The following is a 23,943-nucleotide window of genomic DNA, read 5'->3' on the forward strand; positions in this document are numbered from 1 at the left end:
CTTGCCCCGTCCTCTTCTGAGCCCGCACTCCCCCTCCCCTGCCTCTCCTGAGCATTCCCACCGCCCTCTGGCTGCACCTGATCTCAAGCGGAGGCAGTCGGCGAGTTCCGTCCGCTGGTTGATTCATCGCGTCTCGCAGCTGGTAGACATGACCATCACCGCCTCCCCAGTGAGGGCTCTCCTACCAGAGTCACCAGGTGGCCCCCCCAGGATCCTCGAGCAACCAGTGGATTACAGTTTCTTCTAATGTCTCGCTATCAAAGGAACTAATATTTTCGAGGAGACTATGGCTCCCATTTGGATTTGTGTGGTGTCCCATCATGCCGGGCCATCCACACGAGAGAGTGCCGCGATGATCTTCTCCTTTTCCTTGAGTGCAGCCCCAGGGACAGAGTGGGATCCAGAGTCAATGGCTGCCGCCATCTAGGGGCAGGTAGTGGAGCTGTCCCACCATCTTCATGATCTGCACATCACCGACCTGCTTACCCATTTCTGGCCCCTGCCTCGGATGGAGCTAGGAAGCTCAAGCCATAGAAATCAGGACGGGGAGGGGTGTCCTCCAGCTTGGAGGTGCTACTCTTTGTGTTCCTTCATATCTTAGTTGCAATATCCCTTCCCCCCTCTTACAGACACCTACATTGCAACCAATAGAGTTCAAAGCATAGTTTTTTTCATACTCGTATGGAAAATATTCCATACTTCCATACCCGTATGCGTATGGTCACGTATGGAAAAACTTTTCATACTCGTGCCAAAAAAGAAAATGTTTTGCATCTTTTCTAGACATAGAGATTAATTGTCAATGTGCGAAAGTCATGACGGATGAAACATGGTCAATTTGTGAAAACCATGATAGACCATCTATCATGGTTTTCACATATTTTAAGTCTCTCATGGTTCACTTCTTTGAAAATGGCATGTCTACCCTTTAATTTAAGAATCAAGCATGAAATCCCACGTATGGAATTTCTCCAAGGTTTGAACCATACTTATTTCGTAGTTCCAGACTCATACACCTATGTCGTATGGTTGTCATATGAAAAAACTATGCCTACACGTGACAGGTTTTGGCATTTGCCCACTCCACACTCCCCAGTCCCTAGTACCTACTTATGTAACATGTTACATGATACATCATTGATCATACATGTATGATGTAAACAAGTTACGATAATATAAAGTCCAAAGTTTGGATTCTGGCTCTACATCATTTATAAGTTTTCTAATCCCAAAATCTTTGCAGTTTCAAGTTTCTTTGGTTTTTTGTGTCATATGTAGCATGTTTTTTCCCTGAAATTTAGGGTGCCGTATGGTATCCAACGTATGGAATTTCTTGGGGGTGTGTTTCCCGTATGCATTTGCCGTATGGTTGCCGTATGGAAAAACTATGGTTCAAAGTATGCTTACTCTCCAGCTCGAACAGAGTGGCGACACATGGAGACCAGGATCCGCGCCCACTTGGCAAGCCTTCATCCCAAGATTGACTATGACTACTCCCCGTCAAAACCCACGCCCAAGACTCTTCGAGTGGAGGGCAGTTTCGATAACTTTGCCTCCCACACAGATTGATATGCGGATTGCCTCATGGAACATTTAGGGTTTGGGGGGGCCTCAATGCTTTCAAAAGTGACGCGTCCTTAGAGGAGAGCTCCATAGAGCAGTAGTCGAGGGACCCATTCACATTCTTTTCCTCTGGGAGCACCACCTTTGCGAGGGGCATACCTGTCTGTGGGAAGATTTTACTAGGCAGCAATCACACTTTTTGGTCTCCCCCTTTTGGCCCCTTCAGAACGTGGGGGAAGTTTGTATTCCCGAACGTTGCAAGCAAAGCCACCTTCTGGAGTATAGTCCGTCAGTCCCTCCCTTCGGCCGACTTTTGGTGCATGGGTGGGGACTTTAACATGACACAGTCAACATAGGAGGAGGCATGGTTCGGGACAAAGCGCTTGAAAGCATGACTGATGATGAGAGATACAGAGCAAGAAAGGAAGAAGAGAATAATGTTATAGCAATATTTAGAGTTCAACGGTGGCCTGCCTACGAACCTCGCCTCCTTGCGCCCCCAGCTCCCGCCTTTCCTTCGCTCCCTCTCCTTCTTGTGCAGCTGCGCTAGCCCCTCCCTCCTCCTCACTGCGCCATCCCCACCACCTTCTCTCAGCCTGCGCATGCCCCCCCCACCCCCTCACTGCCTGTCGCCTGCCCCTCCCTCTCCCCCAGCCCTTCCCTCCCCCTCTCTCCGCCTGCTATACTGATGTGTGTGCAAGCCCTTCTCCTCCCCCGCCTCAGCTCCCCCCTCCCCCCCCCCCCCCCCCGCTCCGCCCCCGCTATCCTCTCTCCTTCCGCCTCGCCGTTTCCTCGTAGGGCTGTGTCCCTCCCGTTGGTGACCCCGGTCTCTGGCCTTTTCCCTATGGAGGACTCCATGGAAGCCGCTCCGACTACCCCTGCCGATTCCGGTCTCCGTCTGGAGTTCACAGATGCAGATCATCAGTTGTTTGTTTCCACAATATCCGCTCTTGAGGCCTCCTCCTTGGTCTGCAAGATAGTGGGTAGCCGTCCGATGCGGAGAGAGCTTCGCGACCTTCTGCAAGGCAGCCTCGTTGGCGTGCCTGCCAAGATCGTCAGCGTCGATTTTTTGGGACGTGGCTACTACCAGGTGGATTTCGAGTCCCCCCAGGCAGCTCAGACGGTGCTGGCTCGGAGCCCCATTGCCCTCCGCTCATCCCGGGCGTTCCTGGCGCGATGGACTCATGGTTTCGACCCCGCTTTGACCCGCTAGCAGGCGCGACAGGTTTCCCCATCACTATCTGCTTTCCTGGACTCCGCAGGGAGTACCTGCCCCTCTTGTCATCCATTGGCAAGGCGTTCGGGCAGGTGGTGGAGACGCCTCAGACAGCGGCTTCAGTGATAGCTCAGGCAGCAGGACTCCTGGCCATTCGTGTTGTGGTTCCGTCACCGGGGTCCCTCCCGAAGACGATCCTCCTCCCTTGTCTTTCTGGAGGACATCTGATACAGTGCGTGGAGTATTCGGGCCTCCCCAGCCAGTGCTACATCTGTCGGGAGATGGGCCACCTCTCACGCGCCTGTCCCCGCAAGGGGGTTCATCCTTCACGTTCTGCCGCCTCTGGACCCCCTTCAGGAGGCCCGAGGGGTGGCCATCCACCTTAGAGACCGGACATCCCTGGCTCGTCTCAGCACGCGCCATCATCTGACGAGCAGGCCCCCCCGGCGGAGGATGCCGCGCAGACCCAGGAGGCTGGCGGATGGCAGGAGGTTCGCCGGTGGAAACGCCCGACCCGCAGGGACCGTCGCAGACGCCAGCAGGCAGCACAGGCTGGCGGGCAGGCTGGCGGACAGGCGACTCCGGCTGGCGTCCAGGCACCTACCCGCACTTCTGCTCCAGTCAGGGATAGGTGGTCAGCAGGTCCCACCCCGATGGACGCCGGTGGAGCCCCCCATGTGGAGATCCCACTCCCGCCTCCCCCCGCGGGGGGCCCCGCCCCCTCCATGGAGCAGATTCCTGAGGATCCCGGGCCGCACTCCGCGACCCCCGGCCCCTCTTCCCCTCACTCGGAGAGCACTCCTTCCACCCCCCCTCTCCCCCCCTAGCCCCCCCCCACTCCGGCCTCCCCCGGCGGCCCCCCCTGACACCTCTCCTCTGGCAGATGCCTCTCCATCCTCTCCTCGCTCTCCCCCCTCCTCTCTGCGAGCCACCATCCCTCCCTCGGCCTCTCCAGGATACTCCTCCAGACCACCCACTGCCCCGGGGCAGCGCAGCTAGATAGGCCAGAGTTCAGTTCAGCGGCTATTCCACCGCCACTACGGGCCGGTGGAGATGGCGATCCTAGCTTCGCCCGCCACAGAGTTCTCTCCAGCCTCCCCTGGGGGACCCCCGCGAGTGATGGGGCTCCCAGTGGATTACGGTTTCTTCAGGTGTCTCCAGCTGGATGCTGGCCCGTTCGAGACACTAGTCGCGCCCTTGCGAGTATGCGTGGTGTGCCATCCATCTCATTCTCCTTCAGTGATGAGCAGCATGGTGGCCTTCTCCTTTCCTCTCAGTGTTGCCCCAGACACAGCATGGGATTGCAACTCTGTAGAGGAAGTTTTGCGTGATCAGATACTGGAGTTTTCTCACCACTTCAGTGACTTGGGGCTCACGGACCTATTGCAGACCCGATTACACTCAGCCCGCATGAGCTTGTTTGGTATAGGAGATTGGTGGGCGGATCCGGTCCACACCTCAGTTGAGGCGGTGCTGCTGATTCTCCTCCACGCCGCCCCGAGGATGTAGCCTACCTTTAGAAACATATATGCAGAGGATTGGTCTCACGCCTATGCCCTGGACAGGGCGAAGGTGGAGTGGGGCTGGACACAGAGACAGGTCACCCTCTTTTTGGAGAGACTCCGCACCCGGACAGACAGTGACTATTCTCCCTCCAAGCCGGCGCCCAAAACTCATAGAGTGGAGGGCAGCTCATCCGGGCCAGCTGAGAGGGGTGAGCCAGTGGGCGGCTGCTTCACTTGCCATAGCTCATCCATGAGGATCCTCTCATGAAACATCCAGGGTCTTGGTGGACCTCGCTGCTACATTGGCCGGGGCAGACTTCGCCAGGAGATCCAGAGGGCTCTCGTTGGAGGGCCCATAGATATCCTTTTCATCCAGGAGCACCACCTTTCTGCCGGGCGCACCCGCACCTGCGGGAAGATCTTGCCAGGCAGGAGTCACACTTTTTGGTCACCGGCATATGGCTCCCAGGGGAACCAGGGTGGAGTATGCATCTCAGTCAGCGAGCAGCTTCTATCCGAGGTTGTGGATTCTGGCACTCTGGTTCAGGGTCGAGCGCAGTGGATCATCCTTCGGGTTGGGGAAGACCGCATTGGCTTCCTCAACTTCTACGCCCCTAATGGGGCGACCGGGAGAGCTGAGTTCTGGAGCACCATTAGGCAGTCCCTCCCCATGGCAGACCATTGGTGCCTAGGGGGGGATTGCAACATGCTAGAGGATGCAGAGGACAGGACGGGGGCAGCCAGGAGACCATTCATGGGCCGGAGCTCGCTGCCTAGGAGGAGCTAGTGCTGCAGGTGAGAGGCGAGGATCCGTGGACTCTCTCGGAGTTTGGCAGGATGCAGGGGAGTTTATCTTTCTCGCGCTCGGATAGACGGGCCACAGGAGTTAACCTTTCCCGCATCGACAGGTTTTACATTGATGAGTGGGCTTGCGATAGAGGTGGCACTGTGGGTATACTTCTTTTTCAGACCACTTTCCGGTGCTTCTCCAGATCGAGGACCCTACGAGAGGAGAGCGAGGCCAGAGCGTCCGGATTCCAGATTGTCTCATAGAGGAGCCCGAGATTGCGACCAGAGTTGAGCAGGTCTGGCGGGAGCTTCAGTTCAGGAGAGGATCGGCAGCCAGCGATCTTGACAGGGGTTTGCAGGAGATCAGTAGGATGCTCAGACAGGCTGCCCTGGACCGTCTGGAGGCTTTCAGAGAGCAGGAGAGGAGCCTGTGGAGGAGTCTAGCTTCCCTTCAGAGACTTCAGGAGAGGGATCCTACGAGCCCTTGGATTTCAGAGCAGATGGAGTCAGCTCGCACAGAGATCAAATCCATCGAGGAGAGGAGGGTGAAGTTCCGATTCCATGCTCGGGCATCTTTTTGGACACAGGCTGGAGACAGAGTGACTCGGGATTTCTTTGAGGTGACAGGGCCTCGCTTCAGACGAGAGGGTCTCAAGCGTCTTCGGCAGGCTGATGGCCTAGCAGTGGTGATCCCCCCAGGGTTCGGGCGATCGCCATAGATTTTTACAGGGATCTGCTCTCTGCTGAGCCAGCAGATGACAGGGTGAGAGAGGCTCAGGAGGCAGTCTGGAGCTTCACGAGACCGGTTGTGCCGGCCCATTTGCAGCACTCCCTTCTCTCCCCCTTCTCGGATGCGGAACTGGAGGCGGCTCTTCAGGCACTTCCTCGGGGCAAATGCCCAGGAGAGGACGGTCTCTCAGTGGCTTTCTTCCAGAGGTACTGGGGTCTCTTGCATAGGGGTTTCAGATTGGCATTCCAAGAGATCATGGAGTCGGGAGACATGCCGGACAGCATGGCAGAGGGGTTGATTCACTTGATCCCCAAAGAGGGAGGAGACAGACTGGAGATTAGACAGTGGAGACCGATCACCTTGCTAGGCACGGCCTACAAGGTCCTAGCTAAGGCGATCAGCAGGCGGCTTCAGCCTCACCTTCCGGACATCATCCACTCCACGCAGACAGGCTTCATCCAGGATAGGAGCATCCTGGATAACATCTTCTCTTTCTGGGAGGCTACGGCTTTGGCTAGATTTCGGTAGGAGGATCTGGCAGTGCTCCTTCTCGACTTCGAGAAGGCATATGATCGGGTGGACTGGGCCTTCTTGGAAGGCACTATGGAGAGGATGGGCTTCCCCCCTCAGTGGATCCGTGGGGTCTCTGCACTCTACACATCGTCTCATAGCCAGGTGCTGATACAGGGCGTGCGCGGAGAGAGGTTCCAGCTCTCACGCTCGGTGCGGCAGGGGTGCCCCTTGGCGCCCTTTCTTTTTCTTTTTGTGGCGGAGGCCATGAGCACTTTCTTGACGGCACAGGATACAGGTTTGCGGGGCCTCCAGCTCCCCATCCGCACCTCGGAGGAGCTCCTAGACTCGGAGTCTGCGGATGACACTGCTGCTTATCTTCAGGGAGGGGAGGAGAACCTCCACCGCTTCGCCTCAGCCCTGGACAGGTTTTGCACAGCTTCGGGCGCTTTGATCAACTGGCACAAGTCGTGGGGGTTGTGGGTCAGTTCTGTGCCCCCCCCGACTTGGAGGCCAGTTGATGGGTTTCAATGGCTGGCCCCCGGCACTACAGTGCGCTATTTGGGATGCTATGTGGGCATTGACATATCTCCGGAGCAGCAGATAGACCCCCTTCTTCTGAGCATTCGGAAGAAGCTTCTGTATTGGAGTACCACTCGTTTATCTCTGACAGGCCGAGTGGTTGTGGCCAACCAGGTTCTGCTTGCTACCATGTGGTACATCACTTCTTGCTGGGCCTTCTCTCGGGCGTGCATTGGCCAGGTGCAGAGGCTCATCAAGAACTTTCTTTGGTCCGGTGGGGGCGACGGGCGGCCCGCCAGGGCCAAGGGGGCATGGGCTGTGATCACTCAGCCGAGGGAGAGAGGCGGCCTGGGCATAGTTGATCCTATTTGTCAGAGCCGAGCTTTGCTTGGCAAGTTGGTGGTTCGTGCCCTCCTACACCAGGCGCTGAGCCGTGGAAGGAGTTTCTTGTTTCCAGGATTCTCAGCCGCACTCCTTCTCTTAGCGGCCCCTGGACCCCCAGCATCAGGTGGATCTTTACAGAGCAGCGATCCAGAGGAGTGGGCCTTGGTTTCGAGGAGCGTTTTGCAGCTAGCCTTCTGAGGGCCTGGGAGCATCTGAGGCCGTCGCTCTTCCAGACTCCCCCGGGCACCGATGAGGAGCGCCTGAGGCAGCCATTGATCTGGAACCCCTTGATCCGACTTCCCAGTGGTCATATGGTTGGATCGCGATCTCATGTGTCGTGGGGCCCGTTGAGCTCCGGCCCAGCCCAGTCCTTAGACGACTGGATATGTTTTCAGCAGCTGCCTCTAGAGGTTCAGGAGAGGAGACTCAGCGGGATGAGGGGCAGAGAGTTGATGAGGCAGGACATTGAGGCGGCCATCCCCCGGGAGTGGCGGACTCCAGTACAGGACCCTCCACCTCCACAGTGGATGGGCGTCTTTACTCGGCATGAGATCCTTCTAGCGGTTTGCGGCTTAGCAAAGAGAGTCGCCCCACTCACCTTCGAGGTGGGAGAGGCAGGCCAGCTTCAGAGGACCCGACTAGATTTGGATGAGTTCCAGGGTTGTATCTTTCAGAGGGTGCGGGTGGTCGACTTTCATCAGAGACAGTGGCATGTAGACCCCTCACCGGCCTCGATAGGGGAGGACTATTCTTGGAGATTATGGGCTTGGGACAGCAGGCCTCTTATTCGCCTTCAGTGGGATCCAGGCGAGTGGCTTTGGCGAGATCCTTATTCGGCCCCTACCAGCCCAGGCACCCCCTTTTTTCAGTACACTGCGAGGCTGGGGCGGCGGATCCAGAGGCACACGATAGAGGGCACCCCGGCGGCGGCCGAGCATTGGCGGCGACAGGGGCTCTCCCCTGCCTTCCTTAGGGACTTCTGGCAGCACCTTTGGGACAGCTTCTGGCCCCGGAAGGTGACGCTTTTTCTCTGGCTTACAACGCATAGAGGACTGGCTGTGGGGGCTTGGCTAGCTTTTGGCAAACACCCAGCGTCCTACCCTCGGTGCGGCCATGCACAGGAGTCGCAACGGCACTGCTTATGGGATTGCCCACAGGCACAGCAGGTCTGGCAGCGTGCTCTCAGGATGGTTTTTGCAGGCTCGCCAGGTGAGATGATGGTGACGTGGGGTGCGGTGGCTTGGGCCACGGACAGCGGCCCGTCCCTTGGATACGAGGACGTCCCTGGCAATGTGACCATCCAGGTCTCTGACAGGGCGATGGCGGTGGTTCCGACGCCAGACTTCTCTTCGGCAGTCTCCCAGGAGGGGGACGGGCACAGATGGGAGATGATCAACAGCATGACGGCTTGGCACATATGGAGAGCCCGATGCAGGGAGGCCATAGACCGCCAAGCGATTCCACCGGCAAAGGTCATACAGGCTCTCTCGGTGGACATCATTCACACCTTGAGAGGACACTGGGGGAAACTTCAGGGCGACTCGGATCGCATGAGAGATCGCCGCAAGGTGTTCCTCCGCACTTGGCAGCCTAGCCCTTTCCTCACCGCGAGGGGCGAGGATGTCACTTGGCACTACAGGCCTCCAGTTTGGCTCTTCTCACCTCCCGCATGTACTACTAGGTAGCCCCCCCAAGAGAGCGGCCAGCCACGGGGGTGGAGCTCCGGTATTCACTGTATATATTATCCCTCCTTGTGAGGTGAGCTTTGTAGCCTTATGGCGTCTTCTCATTAACTAATAGAAGGATCGTTTTTCCCAAAAAAAAAAAAAAAAAAAAAAAGAGAGGAGGAGGAGGCATGGCTACAGTCTCAGGCTCAGAGTACTTTTCGTGTAAGGAGTTGATCTTGGCACTTAGGGGACAGGACCCTTGGCACTTGCTAGAGTGAGGGCACAGCCTCGAGAATCTGTGCTTCTCGCAGTCTGACAGGAGGAGCACTGGCCCCAATCTTTCTCAACTTAATAGATTCTATGTGGATGAGTGGGCTTGCGGTCACGGGGGCATGATTGGTATCTTGGCGGGCACTACGTTCTCTGATCATGCTTCGGTTATTTTGTCCTTGGAGGACCCCTGCAAGCACTCGAGCACTAGGATTCCGGACAGCCTCATACAGGACTCTGAGATCTGCACATCAGGATAGAGCAAATATGGGAGGGATTGGATTTTCTCTCAGGTTCTACCGCACACACCTTGGATGCGGGCCTTGCAAGATCAGCAGCTTATTGCAGGAGGCAGCCCAAAGCAGAGGGCGGGAATCTGTGAGCAAGAGAGGAGCATTCAACGGGATCTTGCTTCTCCAATGACTTCAAGAGAGTTCCCGTGATAGCCCGTGGATTGAGAGTCAGCTACTTGCCACCCGTACAGAGATCAAATCCATAGAGGAGAGGAGGGTAGAGTATAGATACCATGCTAGAGCTTCCTTTTGGACCCAGGCCGGAGATAGAGTGACTAGGGATTTCTTTGAGATTCCAGGCCCTCACAGGCGGAGAGATGGTATTAGAAGGCTGTGAGGCCAAAACGGAGCTATCATTTCTGGAAACCCCCCCCCTTCCCCCTCCCCATGTGAGAGCCAGTGCCACGGATTTTTTCAGATCCCTCCTCACGGGTGCCCCATTATCCTCACAGGTGGTGGATGGACGATAGAGGGTCTAGTGGCACACACGAAGGAGGTGGTTCCCCCCGCTCTCCGAACCTTCTTATTGACACCCTTCACAGCAGAGTGTTCCTAGCGGAAAATGCCCGGGGGCGGATGGGCTTCCAGTTTCCTTTTTTCTTCGCCAACTGGGATCTCATGGAAGGTGGCCTTCAAGCAGCCTTCAATGAGATTATGACTACATGGACCATGCCAAAGAGGCTCTCAAAAGGTCTGATTTACTTATTTCTAAGGAGGGTGGTGACAGATTGGAGACTTCAGCCATTGCTCCCCGACTTGATCCATGACACTCAGACATGTTTTGTTTGAGATCGGAGCATTTTGGACAACATCTTCACTTTCTAGGAGGCGACAGCTTCGGCCAAGAAGAAGTAGCACGGCCTCATTGTGCTCTTTCTGGATTTCAAGAAAGCCTATGATAGAGTTGATTGGGGCTTTTTGGAGGGCATGATGTACCGGATGGGGTTCCTAGTGGAGTGGATCCGTGGTGTTTCAGGACTCTACTTGGACTCTCATAGTCAGGTTCTCATTCAAGGAGCCACACATGACAGATTTCCTCTTGCTCGCTCGGTCCAACAGGGCTGTCCACTCGCTCGGTCCAACAGGGCTGTCCACTCGCACCATACCTCTTTCTATTTGTTGCCGAGGCCGTGAGAAGTTCTCTCAGCTCAAAAGCCCGAGCTCCAAGGATTGCGTCTCCCCATCCGTACTCAAGAGAAGCTAATAGACTCAGAGTTTGTAGATGACACAACAACATACTTATCCGAAGATGTGGACTCCAGGGATTGCGTCTCCCCATCCATACTCAGGAGGAGCTACTAGACTCAAAGTTTGTAGATGACACAACAACATCCGTACTCAGGAGGAGCTACTAGACTCAAAGTTTGTAGATGACACAGCAACATACTTATCCGGAGTTTGTAGATGACACAACAACATACTCAGATTTCCCCTTGTTTGCTCGGTCCGGCAGGGCTGTCCACTGGCACCATACCTCTTTCTATTTGTCACCGAGGCCGGGAGAAGTTTTCTCTCAGCTCAGAAGCCTGGGCTCCAAGGATTGCGTCTCCCCATCCGTACTCAAGAGGAGCTACTAGACTCAGAGTTTGTAGATGACACAATAACATACTTATCCGGAGGTGTGGGGAATCTCCAGAGATTTGCAGAGGCGATAGAAGCGCACATCAATTGGCACAAGTCATGTGGTTTTTGGGTAGGCTTTCCATCCGCCCCGACTTGGCGTCCAGTTGAGGCTTTCTAGTGGATCCTGAGGGGCACTCCACTCGGCTATCTTGGATGCCAAGTGGGCATTGATATCTCCCCTCTCCCAAGAGCAACAGCTAGCCCCTCTTCTTCTCAGCATTCACAAGAAGCTTTTGTACTCGAGTTCTGCAAGGCTTCCCTTAGCCGGCCGAGTGGTGGTGGTGAACCAGGTACTTCTTGCCACCATGTGGTATATTACTTCTTGCTGGGCCTTCTCCCGAGCCTGCGTTGGTCAGGTGTACAGCACTTGATCCGTAACTTTTTGTGGGCCAACAACAATGAGAGGCCTGCAACACAGAGGGAGCCTTGGCATCATCAACCCTGCCATTCAGAGCCGTGCCCTTCTTGGCAAGTTGATTGTTAGAGGACTTCTCCCAGGTGGTAAGCCTTGGAAGGACTTCCTCTTGGCCAAGATTTCAACCTGTACTCTGAGCATGGGGGACCCGTGGCCGCAGAGCACCAGATGGATCTTCACCGAGATGCAGGCCCGCGGCTTTAGCCCAGCTTTTGAGGATAGATTTGCTGCCATCTTACTCCAAGCTTGGGATCACCTTAGGCCGGCCCTCCAGCAATCGGTTCCGGTAGCCTTGAAGGAGCACTTTCGGCAGCCCCTTAGCTGTTTACCCAATGGCCACATGCTGGGGGCCACGCTTCGTGTATCCTGGGAAGCGTTGAGCATAGGACTTGCCAGATCGCTTGGAGATTGGCTTGCATTCAGACAGCTCCCCCCGGAGGCTCAGGAGAGAGGCTTGGCTGGGATCCGAGGTAGAGATAGACTCATCTTCGACATCAACTCTACTATTCCTCAGGAGTGGCTGACCCCTATCCTTGACCCAACCCCCCACAGTGGTTGGGCGTGTTTACTAGGCATGATATTCTCTTGGCAGTTCATGGCGTAGATAAGAGCTGCGCCTTGCTCACTTTTCGATTGGACCCCATGGCAGATTAGAGAGATCAAACCCCCCTTTGGATGACTTCAGTGGATGAACCTTGTACAGAGTGAGGGTGATCGGATTTCAGGCACATAAGTGGCACATTGACCCCCCTCCGGCCAAGGTGGCCAGGAAGAGAGACTGGCGTTTATGGATTTGGGATAGCCGGCCCCTCACGTGCCTCCAATGGGACCCAGGGGAGTGGACTTGGTGTGACCCCGCAGACGAGGAGATGTTGGGTACCCCGTTCTTCGCATATACCTCACGGCTAGGCTACAGGATCCAAATGCCGGAGGTCGAGGACACCCCGGCAACAGCACGACACTGGCAATCACAAGGCCTCTCACAACGTTTTCTCTCAGATTTTTGCAAGATGCTCTAGGACAGTTTTCGGCCTCGAAAGATCACCCTCTTTTTGTGCCGGCTAGCGCACAGGAGTTTGGCGGTTGGCACGTGGTTGGCCATTGGCGGTGGACCGACAGCTTGTCCGAGGTGCGGCCACTCCCAGGAGTCTCAGCTACATTATCTTTGGGATTGCTTGAGGCTCACGCAGGTTTGGCAGCAGATTCTCCGCATTTTCACGATGGACAGGACCTCTCCCCATATCATTTCATGGGGCACTATCGCTTGGGCCACTGAGGCTGAGATTGTCATGGCTTATGAGGAGGAAAGTGGGGGGCTAGCTCTTCAAGTCTCTCACCTTCGCATTTCCGCAGTACCAGTCCCAGCCCCATCTACTAATCATTGGACTCCAGGTTCGTGCTAGAGATGGGAGATTTGTAGCAGCATTGCAGCCTGGCACATCTGGAGAGCTAGATACAGCGAAGTCATCGAAGGCACCCACACTTCGCCTATGGAGTTCGTTAGAAGCATTTGGCTCGACGTCATTCCTACCCTCCGCCTTGGCCAGTGGGGGAAGTTGCAAGGTGGCTCTGACCATATGAGGAAGCAACGGGAAGCTTTCTTGAGGCTCTAGCGACCTGGCAAAATGAGCTCAATAGCTGAAATTTTTAGCCCATCAGCCTTGTGAAGGGTGCCACTGTGAATTGAGAGATAACAGAAAGTATGCAACCATCTAAAGGCCCATTTGTCCCAATATCCATTCTAGAAATCCCCAATTCACATGAACGTGCACTCCTCTACTAATTTTTTAACAGAAAAAACTTTGTTGGACATGCTTTTGCTCTACACCAATAACCTATCAATGCCATAATTTGCATTCTCAACAAGGGCTGAAGTGTAAGGAAGCTCATCTTAGCTACATTTTTGTAAGCAGCCCTAAAAGAAAATTTCAGTATCTTCTGCGCCATCCTAGTTCTTAAAAGACCAGGTATATATGACCACGAGCCAATGGAGAAGGCATACATTCTTGGCCCAGATATCTTGTAAAGAATAAGGGGCATTGTGCTCAAACGTCTTGTGGCAAGCCAGCAGTGCCGAACAGCAGCACATGAACTGCTTAGCAGGCATTCTGTATCATCCTTATCTACTGCAAAGTAAGCTTTGGAGCAAGCTTCCAAACTCTCTACTATTTCCCAGATCTATTCAAAGTGTGAGGTTTTTGTGTAACCTCATATAAAGATCTGTTGCTATCTTCTGCATAGCATCACAATTTGTCATCAATAGCCCCTAAAAACTTTAATAACTCCTTGGATCCTTTTTTCCATTCCTAAGGCCAGCAATGAGAAAGAAGTGTATCTTAACTTTCCCAACAATTTTGAATCAAAAAGACGTGCCCACATGATACCTATATCCTCCTTGCTGGTCCAGAAGGGTAGTCTAGATAACCTATGTGGAATCAATTCCCACCCAGATTTATATAGAGTAGATAGATGGATTGATACTAAAAAGATTTTATTGCACTAAAAATTATAAAGGAGCGCTTTTTGAGCGTGTCACACTATTCTATGTTGTGTACCTTGACCTACTAAGGTTCTTCTTAGTTTCTCTATCCTTCCATAAAGATTCACAAAGCCATAGCCCACTCCCCTTCTCCTGAAATAACACACCTCTCCTCACTATACGATCTTCCCCGTCTGAGACTCATGGATCCTAAAACCTTTATGCTCCATGTCGTGTCGTGAGAGTATGCATTTTGAACTTGGTTCTTTAGATATCTAGCACATGCATGCAGCTCAATGGATGCATATTTTATGCATCATTCCAGACTCTGAGGTATGAAAAAGGGGATTGATTGTGTACAAGGCAGGTAGAAACTAGACAAACTCATGCTTGCTTGGAGAGGGTAGATGAGAATAACAATGCAATGGATGGCCGAACCTATTCCGTACAAATGGCCTGACAGGCCACAATTGCACTAAAGCTATAATGCAATACCACAAAATAAATATCACATTGGAGCTTGTTAAAGAAGAGCCACCATCATTCCATTACACACTACCACAGGCCACCCCTCCAGACTGACTATAAAAGAGAGGAACCCAACCATCAGAAAGCCACTTGCATACACTGGATCACGTAAGGTCACACAAGTAAAAACATTTGAAACAGCAAAACCAAATCTTTTCTCGGATAAGCTGTGAGGTCAATAAGGGTCACATAAAGTTGCTGTGTCCACATTTGAAGTTTTATAAACAGCATTGCCAAACACTCAGTGTGCAACTGCACATTACCCCTATTGTTGGTACAATGGTTGTCGGCATGCCTTCTTGGAAATGAAAAAGGCCACCCTGAAAATCGCATCCCTGGCTGTTTAGATAACACACTGCCTGCGAATCAAAAACTAAAGTTATCATAGAGTTCAACAATAAAGAACTGAAAAAGGCATTATAGCACTCATGATACTATGAATGGCTACACTGAAACTCATAAAAAGAATGAACGCAAGCAATGGATCCCAGAACAGCCACCTAGCTCAGTTTTGCGGAGACATTGATCTCCTCCGATATGATCTCATCTATAATCCCAGACGCAACTTAGAAAGGTCACTGAATCTCCAGAAGAAATCAATGTAATGCATACAGAAATCTCCATTCAACCTTGGAAATGCAACAAGCTATTCATGAAAATATATAAGAAGGTTCACTGTGGTGAGAACTTTGGACAAAGCTGCCATCTCAGAGGTTCAGCTTCGGAGTCGCATCTCCTAACAATTTTCCTCACAAACAACTAGGAACTCTCAAAAAATACGATGTTAATACCATCTCACTCTTTGTTTCAAAATCAATTGTATTCATGATCAGCTTGATCTGTCCAAAGCCAATCACTTCCATATCTGCAAGGCTTAACTTGAGGCTCTACATCACTCGCTTCCTTTAAATTTCAGCCCTTGGGACAAGCACACATGCATAGAATACTACGCATGCCCTCACTAGCATACTTGGATTTTCAAACAAACAGAATGATTCACATTAATCTGATTGTACTCCTGCTCACCCTGTAGAAGTAAATCACAAATAGGGATCTCTTTCCCAAGTCCATTGCTACTTGCAATCTTACAGAGTCTCTAGTACGTCATAAACAGGCCATCCAGGACATGCCATCACCTTTCTCCTCAACAAGAATGAAGTGTGTGTTTAACCAACGTCAAAGAAAGATTCCAATGCATTATTTTCTAAGATACTGCACCCTTACTGTTACTTGCAGCCTTTAACTTGTATATCCTACCCTCTCTATCTTCTTTTTTTTTCATAATAGAAGATATATTACCAAAAATTGCTTTACAAATGGCCGCATGGCTGCCTACCCCTCTCTCTCTCTCTCTCTCTCTCTCTCTCTCTCTCTCTACCACTCCCTAAGAGTGGGGACCCCATGGTACCAAGCAACTACAGGACGATAATGATTGGTGATTACTTGGACAAACTATATGGCTCTATATTGGAGTCGAAGCTGAGCCGATGGGCAGAGAGGCATGGTCATCGAGCACATGGACAGGCTGGCTTCAAGAGAGGATTTACTACATTGGATCACATAGTGACACTTTGGGCACTTATTGAAGAGGGCAGGGCACAGAAGAGAAGGATATACTGCTGCTTTGTGGACTTCCGCAAAGCCTTCGATACCGTACCACGTGACAGGCTTATGCACAGATTGCATGACATTGAGGTACCCGAGGATATGTAGTGGGGGATATATGCTTTGTATGAGTCTGTGTGACAGGCAAAGTCCGAGCTCCAGGCGGACTATTTGATAGGGTCACCAGCACGTGAGGGAGGGAGAGAGGGGGTGTGTACGAGAGGGAGAGAGAGTGTTTGTGTGAAAGAAAGAAAGCTGTATTAAACGTCTGCAAAAGGCCAAAATGACCTATGAAACCAAAATAGTCCATCATCATCATCTGGATACATCATCAAGATTCAAGGGTACAAAGTAAAATGAAATGAAATGAAATGAACCGGTAGAGTATAGAGAGAGCTCCAAAAGTGGGTATAAAAAACATCACCATCCTAGTGTGAAGTTTGAACTTTGAACTTTGGGTCTTGAGAAAGGCTTAAGGGAGGGAGGGAAAGAATGAGGAAGAGAGAGAGAGAGTGTGTGTGAGAGGGGCTGCCGTGGGCCCTTAAAGCCCCCGTCTAAAGACTCAAACCAGCAAAAAATAATAAATTTTTTTTTTTTGGGTGTACGTCTCGATGAGGCAGTCGTACGCCTCGAACACCTCTAACCGTTAGAGGCGCGCCTCGTAACAACTATGCCGCTATCGCCCACCCTCTTTGGACTGTACATTGATGCGGTCTGTGATTATGTAGACAGATTGGGAGGCCCGGGGACATGCCTAGCAGGGGTGTTGATACCCATCTTGTTATATGCTGATGATATTGTTCTAATCTCAGACTCTCCGGAGGGATTACAGAGACACCTAGATGCATTACAGGCTTTCTGTGCGGATAGAGATCTGACAATGAACCTTCGGAAAACCAAGGTTATGGTGTTTAACACCACACAGGCATGGGTGACGAGATCAGAGCCTCAGTTCACTTTCCGAGGGGAGCCGGTAGAGTACGTCAGGTCATATGTCTACTTGGGAGTTACTTTCACATGACCGCGTTTCTCCTTGAAGGACGCAACAACAGCTAGACTAGCTATAGGGCATGCAGCCTTGGGGGCACTTGAGAGGCAGTGTGCACACATACAGTTTCAGGAGCCATGCATCAAATTGTGGCTATTTGATACGCTTGTCACACCGACCCTCCTGTACGAAGCAATTACCTAGTCTCTTCTCACCTTCCTTACACATTCATCACCTACACACTTACTCATTCCTTTCTCACTCCATCAAACCTGCAAACTTTATGTCCTCTCTCACCCTCTTCACCTTTGCCCTCTCCTTCCATCTCCATTTACTCTCATATCTACTCTACACCCATACCTCATCTCCATTTCTCTCCCTACTACTCCCATGTTACTAAATTATTTTCCCAATCTCAAAAAATACATAAAAATTCAGCATGGCTGTATCATATTAACCTCTGCAAATATGGGGTTTTCATCTACAAAAACCCCCATGTTCTTCACTCCAATCAACTTTTGTGGCGTCGAATGCAAGAAGGAGACCGGCGGTTAACTTAAAGATCTACACATGGGTGAGTCCAAGCTTCTTTGAGCTTTCAACCACACAAAGGATCTTTCCAAATCTTTACTCTTCTCACTCAACCTCTCAGCCCTTCTCACCCATTTGTACATTGTACTACTAACCTTGTATAGTGATTACTAACTACTAACCACTAAACATATGTAAATAAACACTCACTCTACTATTTTTTGAGTAAGCATTACTACAAGTTATTTGCTCAAACCTCTACATCACACTCTCCTCTCACCTTCAATAATTCTCTCACCTTGAGCCCACATCCATGTGACTCAAGGGATAAGAAGAGGCCCACTCTCATTTCAAAATAAAAAATCCATAATCTATGATTTCTCATAATAAAATTGATTAGGCTTAATCCTAATTGAGGCTTCTCAAACCTATAAATAAAGCCCCTCCATTCCTTATGGAAGGGAAAATTACACACATTGTATACCACTCCCAACTCTAGTGTGTAAGGAGATAGTGAACTTGTGAGCTCTCTCTATATATCAATACCTTTGATTGCATAGAAAAGCTTGAAGCTAGTTATGTCATTGTGAGGGCTTGAGTGATGTCATACTCCCTTATCACAATTGTATCTCGCCCTTGTTGCATAAATAAGATTAGTAATTTGGGTGCAATTGTGTACAAAGTCTTGGACTCCTACATCTCCAAAGTTGATTTAGCAAGCGGTCCCATGTTTGATTTAAGGTAAATTCGATCCTTGTATTTTGTAGTGTGATTTTATGCTTGGCAGCTTGAGGGCTTGTTTTTGATTTGTTGTCTTTCAATCCATGGTAAGAGGGTTGTATGGTGAGAGGGCTCCCGTAACCTTAAGACCATGTGCATACCGACAACAAAATCAAGCTTATATTGTCTCTCTAAGCTCTTCTCCAAGTTTGGTGTGCATCTATTTGTGTTATACTAGTCTCCTCCACACACAATATCATATGTTTATGAGTGTATGTTGATGGTGGGTGTGCCTTTTGATTGATGTATATGGTTAGCTTGTATTGATTGGCTACAAGGAAAGATCTTTGGTGTTCTAGTTCATACACATAACTAGGTGGTGCCCCTTTTCTTGTTGAGTATGTGGTTTTGGGGTTCTTTATGTTTGTGTTGCGTTGTGCCCCAAGACCAATGAGCAACACGGGAGCCTTGAGGAGTGCTTAGAGGCCGCTCTTCTTGTTGCCCGCCCCAGACTGCCTCAATTTTCGTGCCCCCACTGAGGAACGAGCAATTTTTGAATGGGTATTTAAGGTACATCGATCTCTATAACACATAAATTTCCTTGTGTGCTTGTTGAGTATCATATTTTAAGAAGGAAAGTTGGTACTTTTATGTGATCTTTCATGAATAATCCACCTCCTCCTAATCCTCTTGGGATTCAATTCAACCGATTTCATTGGGTGCGCTCCATTAGAGTGAATGTTTGCATTGATAGAAAAAATTTCTACCAACAACGCAATCAACCAGTTACATTGGGTGCGCTCCATTACAGTGAATGTTTGCATTGATAGAAAAATTTTCTACCAACAACGCATGGTTCTTCTTTTTGGTCCAAAAAGACTAAGAGAGGTTTTAGCATCAGCTAATCATGTCTTACTTCCCATTGTAGATTACACCATTTCCTTTGATGTGCAGATTTTCATCTTGTTTTAGCTTAGTTTTATGAATCAAGAAGACTTATACTGTAGGCTAATTTCTTATGCTAGGCAAGAAATACACATAGTTGTCGGTAGTAAGTTGCAATTTCAGCGTGTCATTCGTCGTATGTTTGGACCTTGGCCAGTAGCAGCCATTAATGCCTCAGTTAATCCATTTATTTTGCCTTTGATTCATTCTGACATAAGCTTTGACGTCTACATTTTCATTCTACTTTGAAAAAAAAAAAAGAGTGAGAGAGAGAGAGTAAAGGAAGACCTTTGTGCAATCATATTTGTGCTTCTTTTTCTTAAGCATGGATACCACTAGGCAAATGAGTGGCTACTCCTTATTCTTTGGAGGGCCCGGTGAGGATGCCGAGTTATTCTTATCAAACTTTAGAATGGCAATCCACATAAGAGAGTGGTAAGAGACCAAGAGTGCTTAGACATGTTTGAGTTGGTCCTACAAAGAGATGCTTCCACTTGGTTTCAATCTCTACCTGCACATGCACGAGTAGATTACAAGAGAGTCATACAACTTTTTAGAGACAATTACTTCACTCCTTTGAACACACAAAAGCTATGGCAAGAAATAGTTACTCATAAGCAAAAGGATCTAGAGGACTACTTGAGTTATAAGCAAGAATTCTTACGTCTTTGGACTCTTTGGTTGCGTCGTCTTCCTAACCCTGGAGATGGTGCAGAATTCTTGAAGAAGGAGAGATATATTGCAGGGATGTACCCATCACTAAAATTGCAAGTAGAGTCAGGAGAGCCCACAACATTTGATGTTGCTGAGGCTAGGGCTACAAAGAAACTCCGAAAGATGAGGTGCATGCTAGGGAGGGGCTTTATCTTTGATGATTCAAAGCCTAGGAAAGAGATACAGTCTTGCACTCGTAGAGAATTACCTGAGGTCACAGTCGAGGTGATAGAAAAGTTAAATGAGTCTTTAAATAACTTGTCTATCCACTTTGCACAAGCTGTGGAACAGAAGAGCCAAGCCAAAAGGGTTGAAGAACGAGAGCCACGACCTAGGCGACTCTTGCAATGTTGGAATTGCGGAGAGTCAGGGCATGGGATGTATAATTGTCCTTGGCCTCGTGGGGAGCCAGGGAAGCCTAACATGAATTATCCACTGATGAATGCAAGTGAAGGCACTAGTCAACAACAACCAATGCTTTTGCAAAGGCCCAATGCAACAAGATCACCTCCAGGAGGAGTGGAAGGAATGCCGCCCTTGCCGGACCCAAATGTACATGTGGTAGAGGTAACAAAGGCCAAGGAGGTAGACATTGAAGCAAATGCTATCAAACGAGGGCGTGGAAAAGAGAAGGAAAAGGAGGGTGTGGCATCACAAAGTGACCATGGACGAGGAAAGAAAGTGAAGGAAAACAAGGAAGTCAAGAGGAGACGACGTCGTATAAACCTCCAAGATTTTCCCCTTGGACATGGTATGGCTCCATACAACCTTTTGGAAGACATGAGAGGTAAGGATCCTGATATCTCGTGGCCTCAATTTCTAGCTTTATGTCCACAAGTTAGGAGAGAATTAACAAAGGCCGTGAGCACTAGGAGAAAAACAAAAGAGAATGTGCCTGTTGTAAAAATTTCACAAGCCGAGATGGATGAGGACATTACACCTATATTAGATTGCTACATCAAGGGAAGGCTAGCTAAGAAGGGTCTAGTAGATGGCGGTGCACAAATTTGCATTATGACAGAGGACCCTATGCAAAGACTAGGCATGCACATTCATGAAACACCTGAAATTAAGGTGAAAATGACAAACAATAACAAAGCAAAGTGTCTTGGGATTTGTAAGAATGTTTCTGTGGAAGTTTTTGGCATTACGAAGGTTGTTGATTTTTATGTTATGTCTACCAAGGGAAGTGGTTATCCATTTATCCTAGGTAGACCATGTTGGAAATAAGTGCACAATAGGTGTACTATTTCTCTAGTCTAGTCTCAGTCTTTGTGTCTTGAGTCTAGTGCCATGTGGCACCTCTACATTTATCCCATAAGTCAGTCTACTCAATCTTGTACTTCTCACCTATATATTGTAGGTGTCACATCAATGAAAGTATCAATCTTGTGTCTTGTCTACACTCATCTCAAGGTATGTCTAAGCTTTGTGTTTCCTTTTAGTCTTGCTCTCATTTCAGTTTCAGTTTTAGCTTTGTCTCTCCCATTTTTCACAACATGGTATCAGAGCAGTGCTACTATGCTGCATTTTTCTTTCCATTTTCTGAACTGCTTCATCACTGCCTCGCCACTGAAACCACTGTGTGTTTTTTATTCTTTCCGCTGACCAAAATAAAGGCACGTCTGCTGCCATCAGATCTTTTAGCGCCACTGCAGCCCACCTGTACCTCTCACAATGCTGCGTCGCTTTGTTGCAACGCTGCCCACCTAGCCACTGCCACCTTTGCTTGTTGTCTGTCATTAACTTGCTGCTGCAGCAGGTCACCCACCTCTTCGTGCCTACTGCTCACCTGCTCGTGCCCCGCTTACTCCTGTCCATCATCAATCTATTATCATTGTACGTGCTGCAACCATTGTCTCTTTCATTTGAGATTGTCACATCTCTCTCTCTCTCTCTCTCTTATCCATTCACCACAATGGATGTTTTTCACCCTCCATAGCTGGAGTCTCTCCTGGTTGACATGTCTTCTCAAGTCGTGGACCTCCTGGATATTCAACTCATGCCACAACTCGCCATTTTTGGATCTCTGGTCTTCTCGACATCAGCTCGACACCCCTTTTGTGAAGGTAAACTCCAATGCTGATTTTGGACCTGATTTGCAACATCTGTGCAAAAGGCATTTTCCCCTTTGTTATTTCCCATTTCCTCTCCATCTTCACATGTGGGTTAGCTGTCCATTGGACCAGCCAGACCTGCAGCAGCAAATTTAAAGCAGCAATCAAGTGTATGTTGTGTTCTTTTTTCAGTCTACTCTCTATCTCTTGAAAAATTTAAAAAAAAATTAAAAAAAAAAGTAAAAAATAAAAATCTCAATACTGAATTTCATTGACTTCTCTATCTTGTACGGGATTAGACACTGCCCTTGCATTTCAGCAAGTGGTAAGACCTTCCCTTCATCTATCTGTCTCTCATGTACGGGATTAGACACTGCCAAATATGGTAAGACCTTCCAATCTCTCTCATATTTGTCTATGCTTTCATGCTATCTACCACCATTGATCACCAATGATGTAGATCATGGGGTAATATCATGTCTATTTGTCTACATGGACTTATCTTAGTCCCTATCCAAGAGGCACCCCTGCATTACCCACTCTAGCAGGAGGATTGGCCTTGAGGAGGGATTATCTATCAAGGTCCATCTCTCTGTCTATCTACAATCAGTCAGTCTCTCTGTCTATGTGTCGATCTTGTGTGATCTTACAGTCACATGTCTCTGACACTCTGTCTATCAGTCTATATGCCTCTCTTTTGTGGATTAGCTACCATACTCTTGGCATTTTTCTGTCTATGTCCCCATTTATCTTCTATTTGTCAGTCTCTCTCATGTCTATCTGAAAGTCTCTCTCTCTGTGGGACCACTCTACTGGCTGATTGTCTCTCTCTCTCTCTGTCTATGATCCACTCTTGTCCCTACCCTTGTGGACCCATATGAGGATATCACTTGAGGAGGGGTGTCTCAGGATCTTTTGTCTCTCATGTCTTGTCTATCAGTCTTTATGTCTGTCTTCTAGTCTTGTCCATCTTGTCTTCTAGCTTGTCTCTCAATCCTTGTCTAGTCTCTCTGTCTTGGTCTTATCTTTTGTCATGTTATAGTCTTGTCTTTTGTCTTCCTCCTAGTGTCCACTTAAGGAGGGTGTTGGAAATAAGTGCACACTAGGTGTACTATTTCTCTAGTCTAGTCTCAGTCTTTGTCAATGCGAGCTTTGAAAGATTAGGAAAATGGAAAGTTAATTTGCAAGAATGAAAATCATAAGAAGATTATCTTTGACATGAAGGAGCAACGACGAGAGGAGATAAATGAAGAATCTTCTCAAGGTGAAACAGAGGAGGATTGGACCGATGACACCTCAGAGAATGTGCCTATTGTAAAAATTTCACAAGCCGAGATGATTTTTGCATCTATAGCTCTAAGTCGTTGCATGTGCAGAGGGTGGAAGAAGGCTTGAAGAAACTCTACGACATGGGGAGCCAACTCAATCCCAACAAATGTCATATCAGTGAGGATGAAGTAATCTTGCCAATAAAAATACTAAAATAAAATATACAAAAATAATTGACATATGAAAAACTATTTAATGAAAATATTAAAATATATAAAAAATATTTAATAGTAAAAGATATATACAAAAATACTAAACTATGGAAGTCAAAAGGGAGGGAGACCCTCATTATTTTAGGATAGATGAGAGAATAAAAGATAAAATAGTCTAAGGGAAAAAGTATTATGAAGAAAAAATAATAATAATAATAATAATAAATAAAAATATACTTAGGTTTTGTAATACACACACCTAATGAAGTATTTACATAATTAGAGAAAATAGAGACCCCCATATTTAGGCCCTTATATGAAATGAAATATTTATACAAAATGGGCCGTAATAATTTTATTTATTTTTTATAAGTAGCTAGCAAAAACTTTTTTTTTAATAATATAAAA

The 23,943-nt window shown here is 49.1% G+C and overlaps 1 protein-coding gene across 2 annotated transcripts in view; it reads right to left on the minus strand.

Moving 5' to 3' along the window:
• The window catches only part of LOC147634786 (2-oxoglutarate (2OG) and Fe(II)-dependent oxygenase superfamily protein), a 99,928-nt gene that overhangs the window by 14,546 nt on the left and 61,439 nt on the right, over positions 1-23,943 (minus strand). For both annotated transcript variants that reach the window (XM_086803968.1, XM_086803969.1), the window contains exon 5: positions 14,758-14,853. In XM_086803968.1, the coding sequence (XP_086660094.1) occupies positions 14,758-14,853 (96 nt within the window). The remainder of the gene's footprint in view (positions 1-14,757; positions 14,854-23,943) is intronic.

This window comes from Cibotium barometz, chromosome 10 (genome assembly GCF_041138505.1).
Source record: "Cibotium barometz isolate CiBa-2024 chromosome 10, ASM4113850v1, whole genome shotgun sequence".
NCBI lineage: Eukaryota > Viridiplantae > Streptophyta > Polypodiopsida > Cyatheales > Cibotiaceae > Cibotium > Cibotium barometz.